General features: G+C 38.9%; 1 protein-coding gene across 2 annotated transcripts in view; it reads right to left on the minus strand.

Moving 5' to 3' along the window:
* The window catches only part of NDC1 (NDC1 transmembrane nucleoporin), a 46506-nt gene extending 32539 nt beyond the window's left edge, over positions 1-13967 (minus strand). Inside the window, exons 1-7 of one of the 2 annotated variants that reach the window (XM_068539916.1) lie at positions 13678-13967; positions 12061-12181; positions 9371-9472; positions 6731-6905; positions 5450-5588; positions 2157-2265; positions 144-195 (exon numbers count right to left, since the gene is read on the minus strand). In XM_068539916.1, coding sequence (XP_068396017.1) covers positions 144-195; positions 2157-2265; positions 5450-5588; positions 6731-6905; positions 9371-9472; positions 12061-12181; positions 13678-13827 — 848 coding nt within the window. In that variant the 5' untranslated portion in view covers positions 13828-13967. Of the gene's footprint in view, positions 1-143; positions 196-2156; positions 2266-5449; positions 5589-6730; positions 6906-9370; positions 9473-12060; positions 12182-13066; positions 13142-13677 lie in introns of those variants that run through there. The other variant, XM_068539917.1, reaches the window with a different exon arrangement.
* Positions 13968-20668: the final 6701 nt, after the last annotated feature.

The following is a 20668-nucleotide window of genomic DNA, read 5'->3' on the forward strand; positions in this document are numbered from 1 at the left end:
TGAACTATGTGTATTCAAAAATGAATGCAATTTTTAAAAAAATTTAAAGGCTAAATCTAAATAAAACAACTGGAAAGTAGCAAACATCTAAAAGGATGGAAACAATTAAAAGCATTAAAATTAGACTTTTCAGGATCACTTACTCATCTAACTGAAGGTCCATAGCAGTGCTAATCCAAGCTTTGGGAATGTGGCCTGAAATGAAAAAATACCATGCTATAATCATAAAAAGTTAATGAAACAAATCTTAATCATGCTTTGGAACATGAGGTGGATGAGATGACCAAGTAGACACCAAGACCTCAGTCAAAATGCTAGACTTTGACTAGGAATGGGCAGGAAAAGAGAGTAATTTCTAAATACAGGCAGTCCTTGCTTTGCACAGGTCCAACATGTACATATTTCAGTTACTGTGGTTTAATAACACCAGCCCGCAACAATACAATTCAAATTTCAGTTACTGTGGCCTTAGCTGTGCATAACTGAATATAGCAATTCTAGCTTTTCAGTAGTACACAAATCAGTATGTAGATAACACATGGACATCCTTTCTTTCAAAGCCTGTTAGTTATTAGTCACTCACGTCTGTTATTCAGTTCTGGCACAGACAGCAAAGCATGTAGTTGTGTTGCCTCCTTATCTGCCATGATAAATCTCCATGACATTTTACCAAAATGAAAAACTGAAAGAGGAAACTGGCCAAAAAGACCAAAGTGCAACAAAGAAATGAAAAGTGGTAACACTGGAAATGAAATCTGAATGAAACATAACTGGAATTATAGAAGAAATAGTTGACATGGATATGCTGACACAGCTGCTACGTCAGCCCAAATGTATTGATACAACAACAGGGGAACATCCAGGCTGATTGCAGTAGGTTAATAAAAAACAACAAAGTGTTAACATTAAAATGACAATTATAAAAGCTATGTAGAAAAATGGATTATATAAACTAAAAAAATTTTAAAGGAGACAACAGAATGGCCTATGCACACATAAAACAATTTTGTAAAATTATTCCACAGAAAAAAGTAGGACCAGAAAATGTTATAGTCTGAAAACAGTATTTTAGAATGCTGGATTTTGTTTATATTAATATGTGTTGCTATTGAGATTAAGGTTTTCCATTCAACTTGTACTGTTCATTATATTAAATAAGCTGCATCTTTGTGCTTAAAATTCATGTTAATAAATTCTACAATGTCCCCTTAGCAACAGGGTATTTCTGTTGTATTAGTTAGCAAGTTACAAAAAGTTATAAAAAGGAATATGTTATTTATAGAGTAATGACTAAATGATATACAATATTTTCTCTTTTTTTTTAAAGGATACATTTTTTTATGTGGTAAAAAATACATTATAAAATTTACCATCTTGACCACTTTTAAGTGTATATACACTGTATGGCACCTTGTCATACAACAGATCTCCAGAACTTTTTCACCTTGCAAAACTGAAACTCCATGTCCATTGAACAACTCCCCTTTCTCCCCTCCCTCTAGCCCCTGGCAACCACTATTCTACTTTCTATTTCTAAGAGTTTGACTACTTTATTTAGTTATATATTTTTAAATATTTATTTATTTATTTATTTATTTATTTTGGCTGTGCCAGGTCTTAGTTGTGGCACACAGGATCTTCGCTGCAGCATGCAGGCTCACAGTTGCAGCATGCAGGCTCCTAGTTGTGGCATGCATGTGGGATCTAGTTCCCCAACCAGGATCGAACCCGGGCCCCCTGCATTGGGAGTCTGGAGTCTTACCCACTGGACCACCAGGGAAGTCCCTTGACTATTTTAGACACCTCGTGTAAGTGGAATCATGTAGTATTTGTCATTTTGCGCCTGGCTTGTTTCACTTAGTATAATGTCCTTAAGGTTCATTCATGTTGTAGCATGTGACAGGCTTTCCTTCTTTTTTAAGGTTGACTATTATTCCATTGTATGTATATACCACATTTTCTGTAACAATATTCTCTCTTAACTAGTCTTTGAACGTTTGAATCTAAATCTAAACATTTAATCGAAACAAGCAATCAGCTGGGCTAATCACATACCTACAATTGTAGGAAATATATAAATACAATCAAGAATGACTTTGATATTTTCTGAGCTGTGAGTTAACACATATACTGTATCAAAAGGCAGAAATTCTTACCAAGAAAATAATACACAATGCAGAAATTTCTAAGCAGGAACAGCGATTCCACACAACTATGCTTAACTAGCAAAAGCAGAGACCTCCTGAAGCGCAAGAACTTGTATTGCTGTGGAAGAAAAGAAAACCAGAATCAAATGACATTCAAACAGAGGTTCTTTTTTATTCCAAAGCAAGCTCATAACTATAACAGTCCACACATAAAACATAATCACTGCATAAAAAGACAAAGTTTATTCCAGAGGTAAAAAAATCATCCATTTCAGATGTTAAAGTATTTAAAATTTACATTATACAACATCTCATTGATATGAGATCAGAAATGAGAAAGTTAACAATATCAATCTATACTTATAGTAAGGACTACAGGGATGGAGTAAGTACAAAAAACATAATAATAATTACAACAATAGCAGCTAACATTCTTTGGATGCTTACCACATACCAGGTAGTGTTCCAAGCACTTTAAATACATTAATCCATTTAAACCTCACAACAACCCCATGAAGGAGGTTCTATTATTATCCCCATCTTACAGATGAGAAAACCAAGGCACAGAGAGGGTAAGTAACTTAACCAGTGTTACCAGCTAGCAAAAGAAAAATCTGCGATTTTAATGCAGGCAGGCTGGCTTCAGAGCCTGCAACCTTAAAGATAATGTATGCTGCCTCTACACTGAAATTTTTCACATGCTGTTTGCAGAAAAATAGGAGGTAGTGAAGAAGACACGAGACTAAGAATTGGGAGACCCGAGTTCTAGTGCTTCCTCTTTCTGTATAACACTAAGTCATCCTCGTCTCCTATCTAATTATCTGTGAGATAAGAAGGCTGAACCAGCTAAACAGTTCCTTAGTGGGTACCTTCCAATGCTAACAACCTAAGAGAAAAGAATCAAATATGAAAAAATACAAAATGTTTTTCCTGAAAAAATTACATTTCTTGTGAAACAAGGGTTGTCGGCCCTAAAAATGTCAATGGAAAAAATATTTTTTAAATTATTGGAAAGAATCTAAGGAAACCCAAAGAACCAAAGATGGACTTCCCAAATTCTGGTCTTCTTTTGTGTTTATATTAAGGCTGATCCTTCTCTAAGGATTTCAGAAGCTAAAGGACAGCAAAGAATTATAGTCCTTAGGTAGAGGTTATGTCTTCATACCACGTCTGCAGTTTCCCATAGCATCTTACAAAAAGCAGCCCAGGTGAAATGAATGCTCGATCACTAACCATACAGCTTGAAGTATCTTGATTTATTCAGATATTTTCAAAGTCCAAGACATGGAATTGCACTATTCGATGCAGTTACTGGGTGCTACCACCATCTCACCTCAACCCCCCAATAAAAAGGGCATAGTCCCTAAACTATTCCTACTGCAGCTCTCACCTCCATCATCACTCACAAGGGTCCAGAGAGGCTAAGGAAGCAGGTAGACATTTCAGTAGATATGCAGAGAACAGCTAATATACCCTCTTCTTGCTCCCAAGCTGAAGTGTTTTTCAATTCCCTGTTGGGTTCTTCTGTGATTTGGCTATGAGCTACCCTGTACCTATTCAAATATTTACTATGTGCCAGGCTCTATAAATCTTATCTCATTTAATACTTTCAAATAGTCTTGTTGGCATATGACTTGCCAAGCCTGTCTTGGCATTAATCCATTTCTTTGTCCCCTACTCCATGCCAACGTTCTGTTTTTCCCTATCAGTCTGTCATTAAGAATTTAATAAGGGCAATAGAACTGGTTTTTGTAGCATAGGCAAGTTTATAGGAAAAAAACCTAATGGACTAATGGTAAATGGTTAAAATTACTAGATTTTTAAAAACATCTAATTTTTCATACTGTTACATGAAAAAAGTAGTTACTGAATAATATGTACAATATAAAACTATTTATGAAAACCCCACCCCACAAAATATGTAGTATTATAGCTACTATATATATAAATGTACAGTAAAGGGTCTGGAAGAATACACAAAAATGAATCTAAGATTTTATCAAAAGCTATTACAAAAAATTTAGTAGTTAAATTTTACAAATGTGACAGTACATCGTAGAAACAATAATTTATCAGTACTGTCAATCCTGGACTCCCCTTGTTCACTCTTACACATCCGTGATGTTAAATAGGTGGTTACTTTCAACACAAGTCCATGGAGGAGCAAGATATTTGGGGGTAATCTCATTTTTCTCTAATTTTTTTTTTCTTCATTTCCTATATTCTTAACTATGTTTGGATCAAAGCAGATTCACCATGGGTATTTCTATACAGGATTTTGGGGGGTTTTTTCCTTTTGAAATTCTGAGGTGGCAAAGCTGACACTCTGCTTTAATTCACCTTCACAAGATGTGAAGAATTTGTAAATAGGACTCTGTTCATACACTCACAGACTGCAGGGAGATAAGGGCCAGATCCAGATAAGGGCCAGATCCTGTGAGCACTATCTCCTTGCAGTAGGTGTATTTTCATCAGATTGTTCTCAGGGATGCAACAGGCATGTGAAAATTTTAGTTAAACCAGGAGAATCCTAATCCCTCACACTCTCACACTTACAGTCTTGTGGAACATCATTTATTTACATATCCCTCCCTCCCTACCGGACTGGGTCCTAGTGGGAAGGGGCTGGTTCTAACAGTTTTGCTCCAAAGCTCAGTACTCAGCATGCCCTAGAGTGGGAATGAAGCGAATAACGCACAGTCAAGAATAGCAGCAACAGGCTGAGGAAAGCCTTGATGGCACCGGAAAAATCTCAACCCATCTTTCTCTCTCCTGCCAGAGGAAGAGACAGCTCCTACCAAACTAGTAGAATTTTTAAAACCTATCCCACTCAAACCAGTCAAAACTGTTTTATTTATGCACATCAAGCCTTGTTCTGAAAAGGATTTGAGACAGTAACTGACATATTTTATACTTAGTTGTACATTCTCAAGCTTATGAGGTTCTTAGGTTCAAAAAGAAGCTGGCAGCTGCACAGAGGTACTTTGCATGAATGTCATCATCATCCTCCCCCAGCCCTGCTAGGTCACAGCAACTGCCACTACCTAGCAGGGGGGGAAAGAGTGGAACAAAGAGGTATTCTGAGAGTGGCAGCAGGAAGGGCAACTGCAGCTCTCAAACAGACACTGAAGTCTCATGAAGACAAAGATCTCCTCTCCAAATGGCATTTTGAGGATCTCAGTCCTAAGTTTTGCTGATCAAATCTTGAATTAATCAGATGATGCCAGTTATATATACAAACACCAAGGCAATTTTAACTCTGCCAAATTCTGACATAAAGTAATGCTCAAATCATAGCTTACCTGTATGATGGGAAATGGAAGATAGTTCATGTTGTTAATAAAATACAGGAGGCTATAGCTATAGCCCATAAATGCTCCAGCCAGCAGAAAAAAAAGGTGATACTCATTTAAGCAGGTTTGTGCAGCAGGGCCATCTAAGCTGAAGGGGAAAAGTTAGGTTATTAATTCAACAGTCAGGGACACATATTACTATTTTAGGCTCATTATTTACTGAAGGCAAAGCTTTGACTTAATTACTTAAGAAATGCCCCAAATTCTAACAAAGGGGTTAAGTGTGGGCAAAAGATTAACAAAACCCTTTTCCCTGATGCATGAGAACTTGACCTTTAGTTAATGCTCTAGCTCTGCTCCTCCAGAAATCTGGTAAGGGTAAGAGAGTCCCCTGTGACAGTAAGCAATGGTGCTTATGAGTTGGTAAATTGCATCTGGACTGAAGAATTCTAAATAAAGGCTATAACCTGATAGAGATGCTGTAACTTTGGGCTTCTCTCTGTGTTGCTCTTATAACTAGGCAATCCCTCACGGGCACCCTTTTCACTAAAGAAAATTTATTGCATTAGGAAAAAAACTTGCCTTATATAATGTAACTGGGGGATAAAAGGAAATCAAGTATTCAGTAGCAGTCATGAATACTGTCTTAAAGTCACTGGATAACAGAGAACTTAAGATTACTTTTTTGACTTTAAAGTCAGAATATAAACTAGAAATTTACATCAATGCCACCTGTTCAAGAACTGTGTAAGTTTCAAAATTATAAAAGTACTCTACTGAAAAAGGTATTTTTAATTATTAAAAATTTTTTTCTTCATTCTTCTCATACTGTCCTTCCTTCAAACCCCAACCGAAATACCACCTCCTCCAAGAAGCCATGTGTGGATCCCTCCCTGCCTTCTGAACCCCCAGAGGTTTTATCTGCACGTTTCACTTTCTTCCTACTAAATCCTATTTCTCATACATTCCTATTGCTCTCCTATTATATCCATTTGTGTCCAGGTCTTAAATCCCCTACTGTTCTCAACCCTCAAGGAGCTTACAGTCCATGTGTGAATCATGCTAACAAATCCAACAGCATTTAGCATAGCACCTTGTACAAAATAAATGGTTTAAAAAAACTGCTGAATTCAACAAACATAAAACATTAAAAACATTCGATGTATGTAAAAAAGCACTTTTTACTGAAGTCCGGAAAGTAAAGAACATCCATAAACTATTAATGTATATAGGTCACTTTGGGCTTAGTAACTAAACAAGCACCCTTAGAAAAAATATATGTAATATTACCTCTCAGTAGCAGTGCAGGGAACCACAAGAAAACTGTATTGACCCTTGGTTATCACCGCAGCACACCAAGCCATCATCATTCCCATTGCAGCATGAATAAAGGAGTGCATGAGCTGCTGAGGATGAATGATCTTCCCTATCAGTGCCAGTCTCGAGCAGGGAATGGAAGGCACAACTGCAAACAAAACACATGACTGTGGCTTTATAATCTGCAGCATATGAAATTAGAGGACTTAAACTATTCCCTCTCATCTTTGCACAAATACGCCAAAGGGCAGGAAGAAACCCAGAGTCAATGTAAAATATAGTACAGAAAAATACCAAGTTAAAAATTCTTAGTTAAAATAATTTGAAAAAAGACTGAATACAAACAGATGCACAAAGAAAAAGAAAAACCAAAGGATCTAGAGAGGTGAAACCTAAGTATACTATGATTAACATTTTTCAATTCTTTTTAATTAAGATTTCCTGATAGCTCAAATAGTGCCTACCCTGGCACTCCCCTCACTGCCATAAAGGAATAAACAATAATAATTTTTAGATAGTGCTTGCCCTCCAGCAAGTTATCCTTATTTCAGCATTTTAAATTGTCAATATATAGTCCATCTGTGAAAAATAAACCACAAACCAGGTAACTAATGATAACACTGAATACTAAAATAAATGCTTGCATGGGAATTTCTAATACCGCTCTGATAATCCTAAAAGGTTTTCAGAAGTGAGCTGGGGGAAGCAAGTGTGGGTGGGAGGTGAGGGGTGCTGACTTTTGAAAACAGTTGGCACAGGGTTCCCTGGCCTATCTTTGTACACATTCTTCTTTTGATACACACCAAGAGATTGTGGGGAGGTGCAAAATTAAGTATAAAGGGAGAGGGCTTAGGTGCTTTACAATTTGGGGAAGAGGCTGCTATCACCTTCCCCTCCCCACCAGAAATGCCCACAAGGCCTACTGACTGTGTAACTGACTTATATTCTGATTCATACTCTGAACATACCAAACCTTCTCATGTCATTAAGCCTTTTTATATGATACACCTTTTCCCTAAAACATCATTTTTCTTCCGTGTCTACTTAACACAGCTCATTCTTTAAGGTTTGGTTCAAGCATCACCTCCTCCAGGAAGCTCCCCATGCTGGGTAAATGGTGCTTCTATATACGTCCATACTATCCATGTATTACTGTCTTTCTCAGCATTAATTGTGATCCCCTGGGGAAAACTGGGACCATACATCTCTTATCCCCACACAATGCATGGCATAAAGTAATACATAAGGAATGTTGAAGGAATGAGCCAAAGTGACTCGTCAGGCTTTAAGAATGACTAGACGGGGACTTCCCTGGTGATCCTGTGGTTAAGACTCCTCGCTTCCAATGCTGGGGGCACGGGTTCAATCTCTGGTCGGGGAACTAAGATCCTGCATGCCGCGTGGCGAGGCCAAAAAAAAAAAAGAATGACTAGCTGGAGACCCCTTGTCTGGCATCTAAATCTAGATGACCCAGGTACATGGGACAGTGTGAAAGAACACATGCTGTAAACCAAGAGGTTCTGTAGACGGCCTGAATAGAAAAAGAGATCCATCAGCCAGTAGTGAGGGATTAGAAAAGCAAAGGAAAAGGGTGTACTATAAAATCCAGAGAACAATGTGACATTTTATACCATATCTAACAAGGAAGTACTAAAGAGCTAAAAAGAAGAATGATGTTATAGTGAAAAAAAGAAGTATCAGAAAAAGCTTCTCATTTTACCTCAAGACAGATTTAAGGAATCTGAAACGGCAGGAAGAGCAAGGAGAGAAATTGAGAAAAAGTAAAAAGCTCTGAAATCTAACAGGTGATTCTCCCAAGGCAAAACATATGATATTTTAAATTTTGTTGGAAAACCATAGAATTATAGACTTCAATATTTGAAAAGGACCTTAGAAATCGTCTGGTCTTGATCTCTTACTCTATAAAGGAGTTATTTTTATAATATATCTGCTGAATCACTACTTTAACACCAGCTGTGAATTATTAAAAGGTCTAAATTTTTGTATGTCATAAAGTACACATTAAAAAAAAGTACCATTTTAACCTTTTTTTTTTTTGCCGCGCTGCATGGCACATGGGATCTTAGTTCCTTGACCAGGAATTGAACCCACGCCCCCTGCACTGGAAGCTCGGCCACCAGGGAAGTCCCTTAACCATTTTTAAGTGTATAGTTTTCTGGCATAAGTACACTCACATTGTTGTGCAACAATCACCACCATCCATCTCCAGACTTTTCCATCCTCCCCTGTACCCATTAACTCTATACCCATTAAACAACTGCCCATTCCCTCCTCCCTCCAGCCCCTGGCAACCGCCATTCTACTTCGTGTCTCTACGAATTTGACTACTCTAGATACCTCATATATATAAGTGGAATCATCCAATATTTGTCCTAAGAGTTCTAATTATTTTTTTAAAAACAGAGAATGTATTGGTCAAATAAATTTTATGGTAAGACATTCAAAGCATATATAATAATTCTGTATACATTTTTTAAACTCTGACATAAAACACAGCCTCTGATGTACACATCCACATACAAAATGCACTGAGTCTGCCCTTAGTAAAATAAATTCAGATATTTTAAAGATGGTTAATATTTGAAAACTCACCTGTATAGAACTCCACATTGAAAATACTTATTATTACTATTACCACTGACAGCAGCAGAAGGTAAAAGATTATATAGGAACTATACAGATCACTGAAAGAATCTAAAACACAAGAGAGATGAATTAGTAAGTTCATTCAGTCATATAGTCATGTTTAGTATACTGCAATAGAAAAGGGGCTCGAACCACAACTATAATTTTAATTTTAAAAGTTATCTTTTATTTAAAAATTTACTCATACACTGCTGATGGGTCCTATAGGACATCAACTCAAGAACTACATACAGCGTGAGTTATTTGGACCAAGCTCCAGGTCCTTTAACATTATACTAGAATTTCTTTTAGATGACCCAGATGTTAACATCAGACAAAATAATACCATATGCAAACATTTTATCACGTGAAACAGAGAAGTACCACATTTAGTAATATACCACCAAAGTTTCTTTTTAAAATATAAATAATATTTTTCAGATCTCTTCTTAATAAATGCAATTAGTCCCTACAGCTAGAAAAAAGTAACATTTCTAGAAATAGCATAATCCATAAATCATCCAAATGAGCCGAATTAAAAAAAAAATCATGATGTCCCTGTGAAATACTAATACATTCACATTTTAGAGTAGTTCAACAATCAATATTCCATTTAAAAAATGCGGTAAAGTTTAAAATACGTATATATTATGCCTAAAAACATGAACAAGAGATATAAAAATAAGGACATATGTTTGTTAAATAGACTAAGACTTAATAATGAAACCAATTATTTTTAAAATTTTAATTCAGTGACCAAAATTATTGAAAAATATTTATTCAGTATCCACAATTAAACTCCTCAAACATTATACTGAGATAAAAGAGTGAAAGAACTGATTCATGTGACTGGAAATAAGGAAGGAAGGACTACAGTTTCTCTGTAAAGACTTTGTGAAGCAAAAGTTTAAGAATACAAGTAATATTTGATGAGAAAAATGGCATAAATCAAATCCAATCTGAAGAGAAAGTGATACTAGGATACCCTTGGGCCATGAAATGGCAGAAAGTGTTTATCTCAAGTGCCAGTACTGAACAATCGGTAATGGCTCTAGATTACAATATTGAAATATTCTGAGGTTGCAACTAGACAGCCCAGCTCATGAGTGATGCAGACGCAGCAAGGTGGTTACAGAAATACTTGCCATCCTTGTGCTGGCTAATGGCTTAATTTCATTTGACCTGTGAGACTCACCCAAGAAGTGATTGATATGTTTCAACAAAAAACTTTAAATGACTTTAACTCTTTAGCAGCAATATCTCTCTAAAGGTCACAAGGTAAAGCTTTTAACTCTTTGAAAATTGGCATTTCTTCAAAAAAATTAAATTAACAACATACTTCCCACTTTCCGAAGCAAAAGAAATTTATTGTTACTGTTTCTGAGAGGGAGGGAAAAAAAGAATTTCAAGAGTATTTGTGCTTCTAGGCCTTAGGCAAGACTTTAAAGACTTCAAAACCTACTCTGGGAACATTTCTCTCTTTTTATTTTTTTAATTCTAGTGTGGCAGAGTGGAAAAACATAGGTTTGAAGTCAGAGACCAATATTCAAATCCTAGTTCAGTTATTCACTAGCTGTGTCTCTGCACAGACTTATAACCTGAGTCTCAGTTCCCTCATTTAAGTAGGGATACTACGTCATTATTATACAAGGTTGTAGGAAGGATAAGAAGTATTATACTTAAGGTACTTAGCATGGTGCCTGGCACATGGTAGGCAGCAATAATTGGTAGCTATTATTAACATAAAATAGTTATAGTTTAATGAATTTATTAACTTTATCTCCAAGGATCTGGAGAAACATTAGCCTGCTCCAATCTTTTCCTCCTCATCAATCTTTCAGTTTAACTCTATGTTCCTTAGTCTTTCCTCCTTTTCTCTCTTCTCATCTTTCTTATCAGCCACAATATAGAAATTTTTTTTTAATATATTTCATGTATCAGATTCCAGGGTATCATTCTTTTTTTAAAAATTTATTTATTTAATTTATTTTTGGCTGCACTGGGTCTTCACTGCTGCCCATGGGCTTTCTCTAGTTGCGGCGCGCAGGGGCTACTCTTTTGTAGCGGTGTGCGGGCTTCTCATTGCGGTGGCTTCTCTTTGTTGCAGAGCACGGGCTCTAGGCACGTGGCTCAGTAGTTGTGGCACACAGGTAGTTGCCCCGTGGCATGTGGGATCTTCCTGCACCAGGGATAGAACCCGTGTCCCCTGCTCTGGCAGGCGGATTCTTAACCACTGCACCACCAGAGAGTCCCAAAGTATTCTTAATTTTAGACAGACTTTTTAAAAAGGTATGTCATATTTTCTACCTACAATTTTTAAATATATAAAAGGAATAGTTCACTTCCTTAAAAAGACAACCTCAATAAAGCTGCCAAATAGAAGAGACAAATAAACAAAATTAGGTTTTTATTTATGTGGTCTTCTAATGATCTTTCTGTTCATGTGATAATACTACACAGTCTCTGATGTGTCTACTAATCTTATTATATAGTGAAAAGGCCTATGTTAGGAAGGGAATGCCTTAAGGATACCTCAAAGTGAATGTTTTGTCATTGTCAATACAGCAATTAAAATAAATTATTTAAAACATAATGCGATTTTTATGTTGAGAAGTCGGTCCTATAAATTTGTTTTCCTCAAACTGAGTATCACTTACCAGACAGCCACTGTATAGGATGAAATAAATCAATGCTGCTGAAGATGACAAATACTGTGGTACAGATGGGCAGAAGCAGCACTGACCAGACAATACTTGTAACTATCCTCCAGCCCAAAACCTATAATTAAACAAACAAAAATCCCTCAATCATGAAGTCAGTTAAACTATTTCAGTTATTTCAGTTATGCAAATCCTATCTTTTCATACAGGATGTTAATCACTAATATTTACACCCAGATCACAGTCCATGCAGCTACAGATAAACGCTAACGGTTACTACTATTAGTAACACTACACACCACTCCAGAAACTTGTAGTATCAGTGAACTGATGCTTGTTTTAGTCCAGAGTCAGATGTCACATTAAATATCACACTTTGGGGGGTGAGGGAGGTCTCAATTAGTTTACAACTGTACTTTACAGCAACTTATACTTGTCTCTCTAGGTTTGATAGATGTATCAATATCTGAAAGTGTATTCATTTTCCAGGAACCAACTGTATATTGTAATTGTGTTTATTAGATATGAGCTCCTTACTGGGCAACTACTGCATTGTATTCATGTCTGACTCACCAGTGCCTACCATATGAGGCACAAGATTTACTGCTGAATACTTGAATACAAGAAGAGATACTGAGGCATTTTAAGCACGCAAGTGACGATCAGATTTATATTCTGGAAGGTAAAACACCCTTGTGTCTGTAAGGTGGCTATAATGAAGATGGATCAGAGGGGACAAGACACAGACAGGAGACAAACAGGAGGCAGTCCACCCCAATTGCCCAAGCCAAAGATTACAGTCAGTGTCTGAAGGAAGGCAGTGGTAAAGAGAAAGTTAAAAAAAAAAAAAAAAAAACTGCAGCCACGTTTCTGACATACAATCTACAGGACATCGATGACTGATAATACAGGTGGTAAAGAACAGGTAAGATTTAGTAACCCGGGATACAAAGTAGATGGCAGTGCCGCTGGGGTAGAAGCACTGTCCTAAAAGGGATCTTACTCCTATATCTCTGTGCCCTCCACAGAATGGAGGCAGAACTGTTGATTGGACTTCAACAAGGAAGTACGTCCTCTTCTCGAGCCCACAGTGCACACATTCCTCTAATTTGACAAAACACCTGTCCTGCTCACCTAGTCCCCAAGACCAGCCTCTGCTAAGGTCATACCACATTCTTTCCGATTCCGGATATTCCTTCCCGCTTCTTATCCCAAGTAATCAACAAGTTATTAATTGTGCACCTAGCAGAGTTGCATACAACTCTTCCCCATTCTCTGCCAACTCCCATGCAGGACATCCCTCCCACTATGACCAGCTTCCACTCAGGACCCCTCTCTCACGCCGTAAAGAGTTTGCACTCAGGACGCCCCGCACACACACAACTTGTAACCAACTTTCCCTAGTACGCCCGTCCCCTCTGTAACCAGCTTCCACTCAGGACGCCCCCCACAACCCTGAAATAAGTCACTTGGGTCGCCCCCTCCCCACGCGCTCCCCACACTACACTCGAGCCGGCCCCGCCCCCGTCCAGCGCGCACGCGCGACCAGAGCCCGCACGCCCAGCCCGACCCCCGCAGCTGCCGAGCGCCTGCCACAATGCGCGCAGCACTCACGCGCCACAGGATGTCCCGCGGCCCGCCGGCGCACGGCCGACTCGCAGCAGTGACCATGGTAATGGCGGCCCCTACTCTGAAAAGTGCAGGATACAGTGAGTCCACCCGCCACCGCTGTTCAAAGGGAGGAAGGCCCCCCGAGGGCCCCATTGGGGCTGTCTCAGACGCTGCCTGGGCGAAGCCCGGCCCAGGCCCCAACCCATCCCTTCGAGGTTCCGTCTGGACAGGCCCAACGGGCCAGAACCGCCCCGCAGACACGTCCCCCAAAGGGGGCTGGGACTCCAGGGCCCGCCCTCTGGAGTCCAAAACGTCTCTCCGAAGCAGGGTCCGGCGGGGCGCCAGAAACTGGGGGCGGCTCTGCATGCTGGGAACTGTAGTCTCTACGGCCCTCTGAGTAAGGAAGAGCGTTGCATTCTGGGACTGGGAGTTCCAAAGTACAGCATGCTGGGAGTCGAAGTCTTCCCAGCAGTCCCTTGTGCCATGCTGGGAATCGTAGTCTTATATAAAGCAGCTTCTAGTCACAGTGCTGATTATCAGAATTCTGTAATTAGAAAGACCTGGCAAAATGATTTGCCTTCATTTCTTCCGATCTTACTTTATCGACCTCCTGAAAGTGAAATCAAAGGATGCTGTGGCCCTCTCCACAAAGGTACTAATTTTACTGAAATGAAAATCTCTTTCCCTAGAGGTGCATTTGGTTTCCTAAGATCTGGTTTCTGGCTCCAGCTCTGCCACTTGCTAAGTGGAATATCTTGACCCTCCCTGAGCCTCCGTTTCTTCATCTATAAAATAAGGATAAAAATAAAGATGGCATCGGATGATGTTGTGAAGATGTACTAAAATGCTATACAAATATTGTCCTTAATTTCCTGCCGGTGAGGAAAAAGGCTTTTCACCAGCCTAAGTCCCACTTAATGAATCCTTCTCTGATTGCATTAGGCCTCAGTGAGATCCCCAGAGGCATATTGCTAACACATTTTAACACCCAGTTACATACCACAGACAATATTCAGTACTCTAGAAAGACAGATTCAGTGATTTACTGACTGAAGAAACTCACAGTCTGGTGAGAGTAATTGAGATCACACATACTGCTCTGCAGTGTTTGCTAAAAGTGGTTTCTTGAGTTGTTTTAAGGTTGTATATCATATTCACTTCCAAAAACATGATAATATCAATCAAGTCTGATGTATTGCAGGACAAACTGGAAATAGAAAGGTAGATCAAGTCTCTGCCATGAATAAACCTTCTATTTGGTGGTGGAGAGAGATTATAAAGAATCATTCTAGGGACTTCCCTGGTGGGGCAGTGGTTGAGAATCTGCCTGCCAATGCAGGGGACACGGGTTTGAGCCCTGGTCCAGGAAGATCCCATATGCCGCTGAGCAACTAAGCCTGTGTGCCACAACTATGGAGCCTGTGCTCCAGAGCCTGTGAGCCACAACTACTGAACCCACGAGCCACAACTACTGAAGCCCACGTGCCTAGAGCCCGTGCTCTGCAACAAGAGAAGCCACTGCAATGAGAAACCTGCACACTGCAATGAAGAATAGCCCCTTCTCACCGCAACTAGAGAAAGCCCGCGCGCAGCAACAAAGACCCAATGCAAGCAAAAATTTTTAAATAATAATAATAAATTAATTAAAAATAAAATAAAATAATGAAAAAAAAAAGAAGAATCATTCTAAATGAGTGTCCATAAACAGACCTCAGGTTACTTGCAATCAGATCCCTTTGTTTAGTTCCTTTGGTAAAGACTAGTAGTTGTCTACACCAGTGTCTATTCTCCCCTTCTTTCTTAGTAGTAGACTGCCCCGCCTCCCACTTTTAACTGGGCCTGTGGCTACATTTCTCAGACTCTCTTGCAGCTAAGTGGAGCCAGGTAGCTGAGTTCAGGCCAGTAAAATATAATCAAAGTATTGCATGGTAGCCTCCCAGAAACCTCCCCTTAAAAGAGAGATAGCTCTTGTTCTTTGCCCCTTTCTTAATCCCTTCCTCCATCCAGCTGTATGGAACTTGGATGTGTTGCCTGCCATATTGAACCACAGGAAGAGGGTCACACTCTAGGCAAATTAGGTACTGAACTAAAAGGAGACTTGATTACTTGGAGCAATCATACTATTCTTGGGCTACCTGCCTTTACCTTCTGACTTAATTTATACAAGAGAGACAATTATTTATTGTTTAACCAACTTCTATTTTTACAGCACTTACTACAATCTGAAATCATATTGTGTAACTCCTTAGTTATTATCTTTCTTCCCACTAGTCTACAAGCTTCATGAGGGCAGGGACTTTGTCTATCTTGTTAATCATTGTTTCCAAAATACCCTTAACATTAGTAGGTAGTCAATAAATGTTTGTTAAATGCACAAAATAATGAATGGAAACAAGTAAGTGCATCAGATAGTGTCTGATTCAGGAAGACAAACTTTGTTATTTAAATCAAAGGGGGATTTAATTCAGAGAATTGATAACAAAAGTATTGGAAGGGCTAAAAGAGCATAGGGGAGAAAGAACAGGGTTGTAGTAGCAAAAGGAAGAAAGGAATTATTACCCAAATATCAGGAAGATGCTACTCCCTCTGCATTAGAGCTCATCAGCCCACATGCAGTGCTCAGCTGCTGAGGTAGTTCCATTACTGCTGTTAAAACCACACCATTTCTGTTGAGCAGGAACTAAGGAGCTAGTACCCTAGAGCTGTTGAAACCACCACAAGTGCCCACAACCATCTGCAGTTGCTCTCCAAGCTTTGGTTTCTTCATCAATAATAAAAAGATGTTGCAAGATGCTGTATTAAATTAGATTTTGTTTGTAAATTGTCTGCCACACAGTAGATTTTCAATATATGATAAATATGATTAGTAAGAAGATTAACAGGCTTTGGAGTCAGATAAACATGTGTATGAATACCTGCTCTGCCACTTAGTAGCTATTTGATCTTGGGAAAGTCACTTTATCTTTCTTGGCTTACATGAAAAGAAGATTTAAAAGCATCCCTATGGGGCTTCCCTGGTGGCGCAGTGGTTGAGAATCTGCCTGCTAATGCAGGGGACACGGGTTCGAGCCCTGGTCTGGGAAGATCCCACATGCCGCAGAGCAACTAGGCCCGTGAGCCACAACTACTGAGCCTGCGCGTCTGGAGCCTGTGCTCCGCAACAAGAGAGGCTGCGATAGTGAGAGGCCCACGCACCGCGATGAAGAGTGGCCCCCGCTTGCCGCAACTAGAGAAAGCCCTCGCACAGAAATGAAGACCCAACACAGCCAAAAATCAATCAATCAATTAATTACTTAAAAAAAAAAGAAAAAAAGAACCTCTGCTTTAAAAAAAAAAAGCATCCCTATGGACACCGAAAGCATACTAGAAAGACACATGCACTAAATAGATGAAACTATAACCTAATCCTCCAAAATGGAATAAAATGAATTAAGAAAATGATACAAAAGATGAAAGAACAACACTAATTAGTACTAGAAAAACTCAGGATTATGATATAGAACACCAGGAAGAAATAGATATATAGGAATAGAAATATAGGAAATATATAGCAATAGAATTATCTATATAACAAACACATGAAAGGGTGCTCAACATCACTAATCATCAGGGAAATGCAAATCAAAACTACAATGAAAAAAAACTACAATGAGGTATCACCTCACACCAGTCAGAATGGCCATCATCAAAAAATCTACAAACAATAAATGCTGGAGAGGGTGTGGAGAAAAGGGAACCCTCTTGCACTGTCGGTGGGAATGTAAATTGATACAGCCACTATGGAGAACAGTATGGAGGTTCCTTAAAAAACTAAAAATAGAACTACCATATGACCCAGCGATCCCACTACTGGGCATATACCCTGAGAAAACCATAATTCAAAAACAGTCATGTACCACAATGTTCATTGCAGCTCTAGTCACAGTAGCCAGGACATGGAAGCAACCTAAGTGTCCATCGACAGATGAATGGATAAAGAAGATGTGGCACACATATACAATGGAATATTACTCAGCCATAAAAAGAAACGAAATTGAGTTATTTGTAGTGAGGTGGATGGACCTAGAGTCTGTCATACAGAGTGAAGTAAGTCAGAAAGAGAAAAATAAATACCGTATGCTAACACATATATATGGAATCTAAAAAAAAAAAAGATTCTGAAGAACCTAGGGGCAGGACAGGAATAAAGACGCAGTTGTAGAGAATGGACTTGAGGGCACGGGGAGGGGGAAGGGTAAGCCGGGATGAAGTGAGAGAGTGGCATGGACATATATACACTACCAAATGTAAAATAGATAGCTAGTGGGAAGCAGCTGCATAGCACAGGGAGATCAGCTCAGTGCTTTGTGACCACCTAGAGAGGTGGGATAGGGAGGGTGGGAGGGAGGGAGACGCAAGAGGGAGGGGATATGGGGATATATGTATACGTACAGCTGCTTCACTTCGTTATAAAACAGAAACTAACACACCATTGTAAAGCAATTATACTCCAATAAAGATGTTAAAAAAAAAGAAAGAAAAAATAGAAACAGACCCATAATAGAGACAATAATCAAAGCCAATTTTGTTTATTGAAGAGATAGATGAATGAAAAAGTAAATACACATTACCAAAATCACATATGAAAAAATGAATACCTTACGAGTCTACTCTTACTGAAAATAAAATATTATGAATAGCTGTAAAAAAAAAAAGATTATCTATGTAAATAGATATATAGGAATATAAGAATAGAAATATAGGAAAGATCACTATAGAAATGAAGGTTGAACTAGGAGGAACTCAAGAGCAAAGAAACAGAAGATTAATGCCATAAAAAAGGGAAGGACATTTTTCAACCAAAAATGAAAAAAGAAAGAAACAAAAAGGATTTTTAAAAAGCAATAAATAAAGAAGATAGGCAAAGATGATCTAACATATGAATAATGGGAGTCCCTGAAGAATCTGGACTCTCATTTTTAACCACCACTCTCTCCCAACGAGGTAAGGAATATGGGAATTACTTTTTGCTCAAATTTTCCTAATATTTTTAAATGAGCCATCATTTTCCTAAAGTTTTCATTTCAAAACTTTCACACGGTATAGTCCTGGGCGTCTTATAGCCTGTTAATGTTATGGGGTGGTTGTCGTACATGACCCCTCTTTCTCCCCATCTGTAACCTTTTTAGTGTTAAATTCAGTCCTTTGACGAAAGAAGGCTGCTGACTCTTGATAAAATGTGATTAGCTGTTTCCGAAGGCAAAATAAAAGACATTTATTTTAAAAGACAGCTCTTTGGACATCCAAAGTCTCTTGTGCAACAATATTTTGATGAATCAAGCAAAAAATAAATTCAAAACACATTGATGACATTTCCTAAGGGGGCATGGAAAACACATATTCCCCAGGATAAACATGTCATTACTATTTTTCTTTTACCAAACTGAAGCCTTGGGGAAGAATTTGAAAGGTTTAGCAAATTGAAAATGAGGCTCAAACTCCTCCTCCTTCCTTTGATACCCCCTCTCTGGAGCCAGGCTTCACCTCTTGATGGCTGTTTGGTGGATTAGATTTCAAAGGAAAGTGCAATGAAGAGAGAGGGAGAACCTTGAGGGAAAATCCACACAGTACAAACAAAGTATGTAATCCAGGCTTCAGAAATGACTTTTTCTTCCTTTTAAACTGGCCTGGGTTGTTTGCAAAGTCTGATTTAAACTTCTGCCAGTGACAGAGACAGTAAAATGAAATCCATGGGTGAAGGTGAGGCTACTTGCTGCCTCATCTCCAAGTATATGAGGAAGAGGCAGGATCAAAGGCAGGATCAAAGGCAGGTAAAGGTTTTAGAGTCAGACAGATGCAGATTTGAATCCTAGCTCCCTGCTAATAGCAAGTTAGTGTGAGCAAGTAACAACCTCTTAGTGCACAAGTGTCCTCAACTGTAAAAAGGGGGGATACTAGTGTACACTGTCCTTTCTTTCTATCTACCCATCTAAATGGAGCCCCATTACCCACCTTCAGATAATGTGATGGTCATTAATACTGTTCACCAAGCATTTCAGGTCTCTTGTTTTCTAGGCATATAATAGGATTGCACTTCATGGCCTTCTTTAAAGTTAGGTATGGCCATGTGACGCTTCTGGCCAATAAATTGTGAGCAGAAGTGACACGTGTCACTTACAGGAAGAAGATTTAATTGCCACTGAGAGACCCTCCAGAGCTCTCTTTTCCCCTGGCACAGTGACCAACAATATATGAGATGGTGCTCATTCTAACAACCCAGGGGCCTGAGTGACTACGAAGAACAGAGTTTCCCCGCCAAGCTGTGGTGAACTTGTAACATGAGCAAGAAATGAAACTTTTTGTTTTAAACTGTTGAAATTTTGGAGTTGTTTATTACTGTAGAATAACCTAACCTATCCCAAATGATACAAATAGTGAGTCGATAAATACAGTTACCTGATGAGGGCTTGAAAACTCCTTGAAAAACTTGGTTTATGTTTTAGGTATTACCTTATTAATTCACCCCACCAGCATTTACTCAGCAATGAGTATAGGTTGAGTGTAGGCCACACACTGTGCTGGGCCCTGGGGGTGTACATCAGAGCAGAGTCGCTGCTGTCAGGACCTTCCTGTCTAGTTAGTATACAAGGTCCTATCTTTAGACACTCATTCTCCTAAACCATACTCTCAACTAATACATCTGGTAGAACTGGCTATCAGTTTTTCGTTTATAAGTTGTTCTTGGAAAAAGGATGAGGACAGGTCTAAGACACTAAAACTGATCTTTTACAGACCCTCACCTCCTCACCAACACATCTTGTTTTCTCTTTCATGCCTCTACTTAAACTGGACTCTATTTCTTTGAATGCCATGTCTTCCATGAAGCATGGAATCTCTCCTTCTGAAAAATCCTGTAATTCCACCATTCGGTGGATATGTGCTGCCTTGAGTAGCACAGTAGAGAAAGAGCAAACTTCATAGCTGGACAATCCTACTTTCAAGTCCTAGCTTTGCC

Source organism: Eschrichtius robustus, chromosome 3 (genome assembly GCF_028021215.1).
Source record: "Eschrichtius robustus isolate mEscRob2 chromosome 3, mEscRob2.pri, whole genome shotgun sequence".
In the NCBI taxonomy this organism is placed as follows: Eukaryota; Metazoa; Chordata; class Mammalia; order Artiodactyla; family Eschrichtiidae; genus Eschrichtius; species Eschrichtius robustus.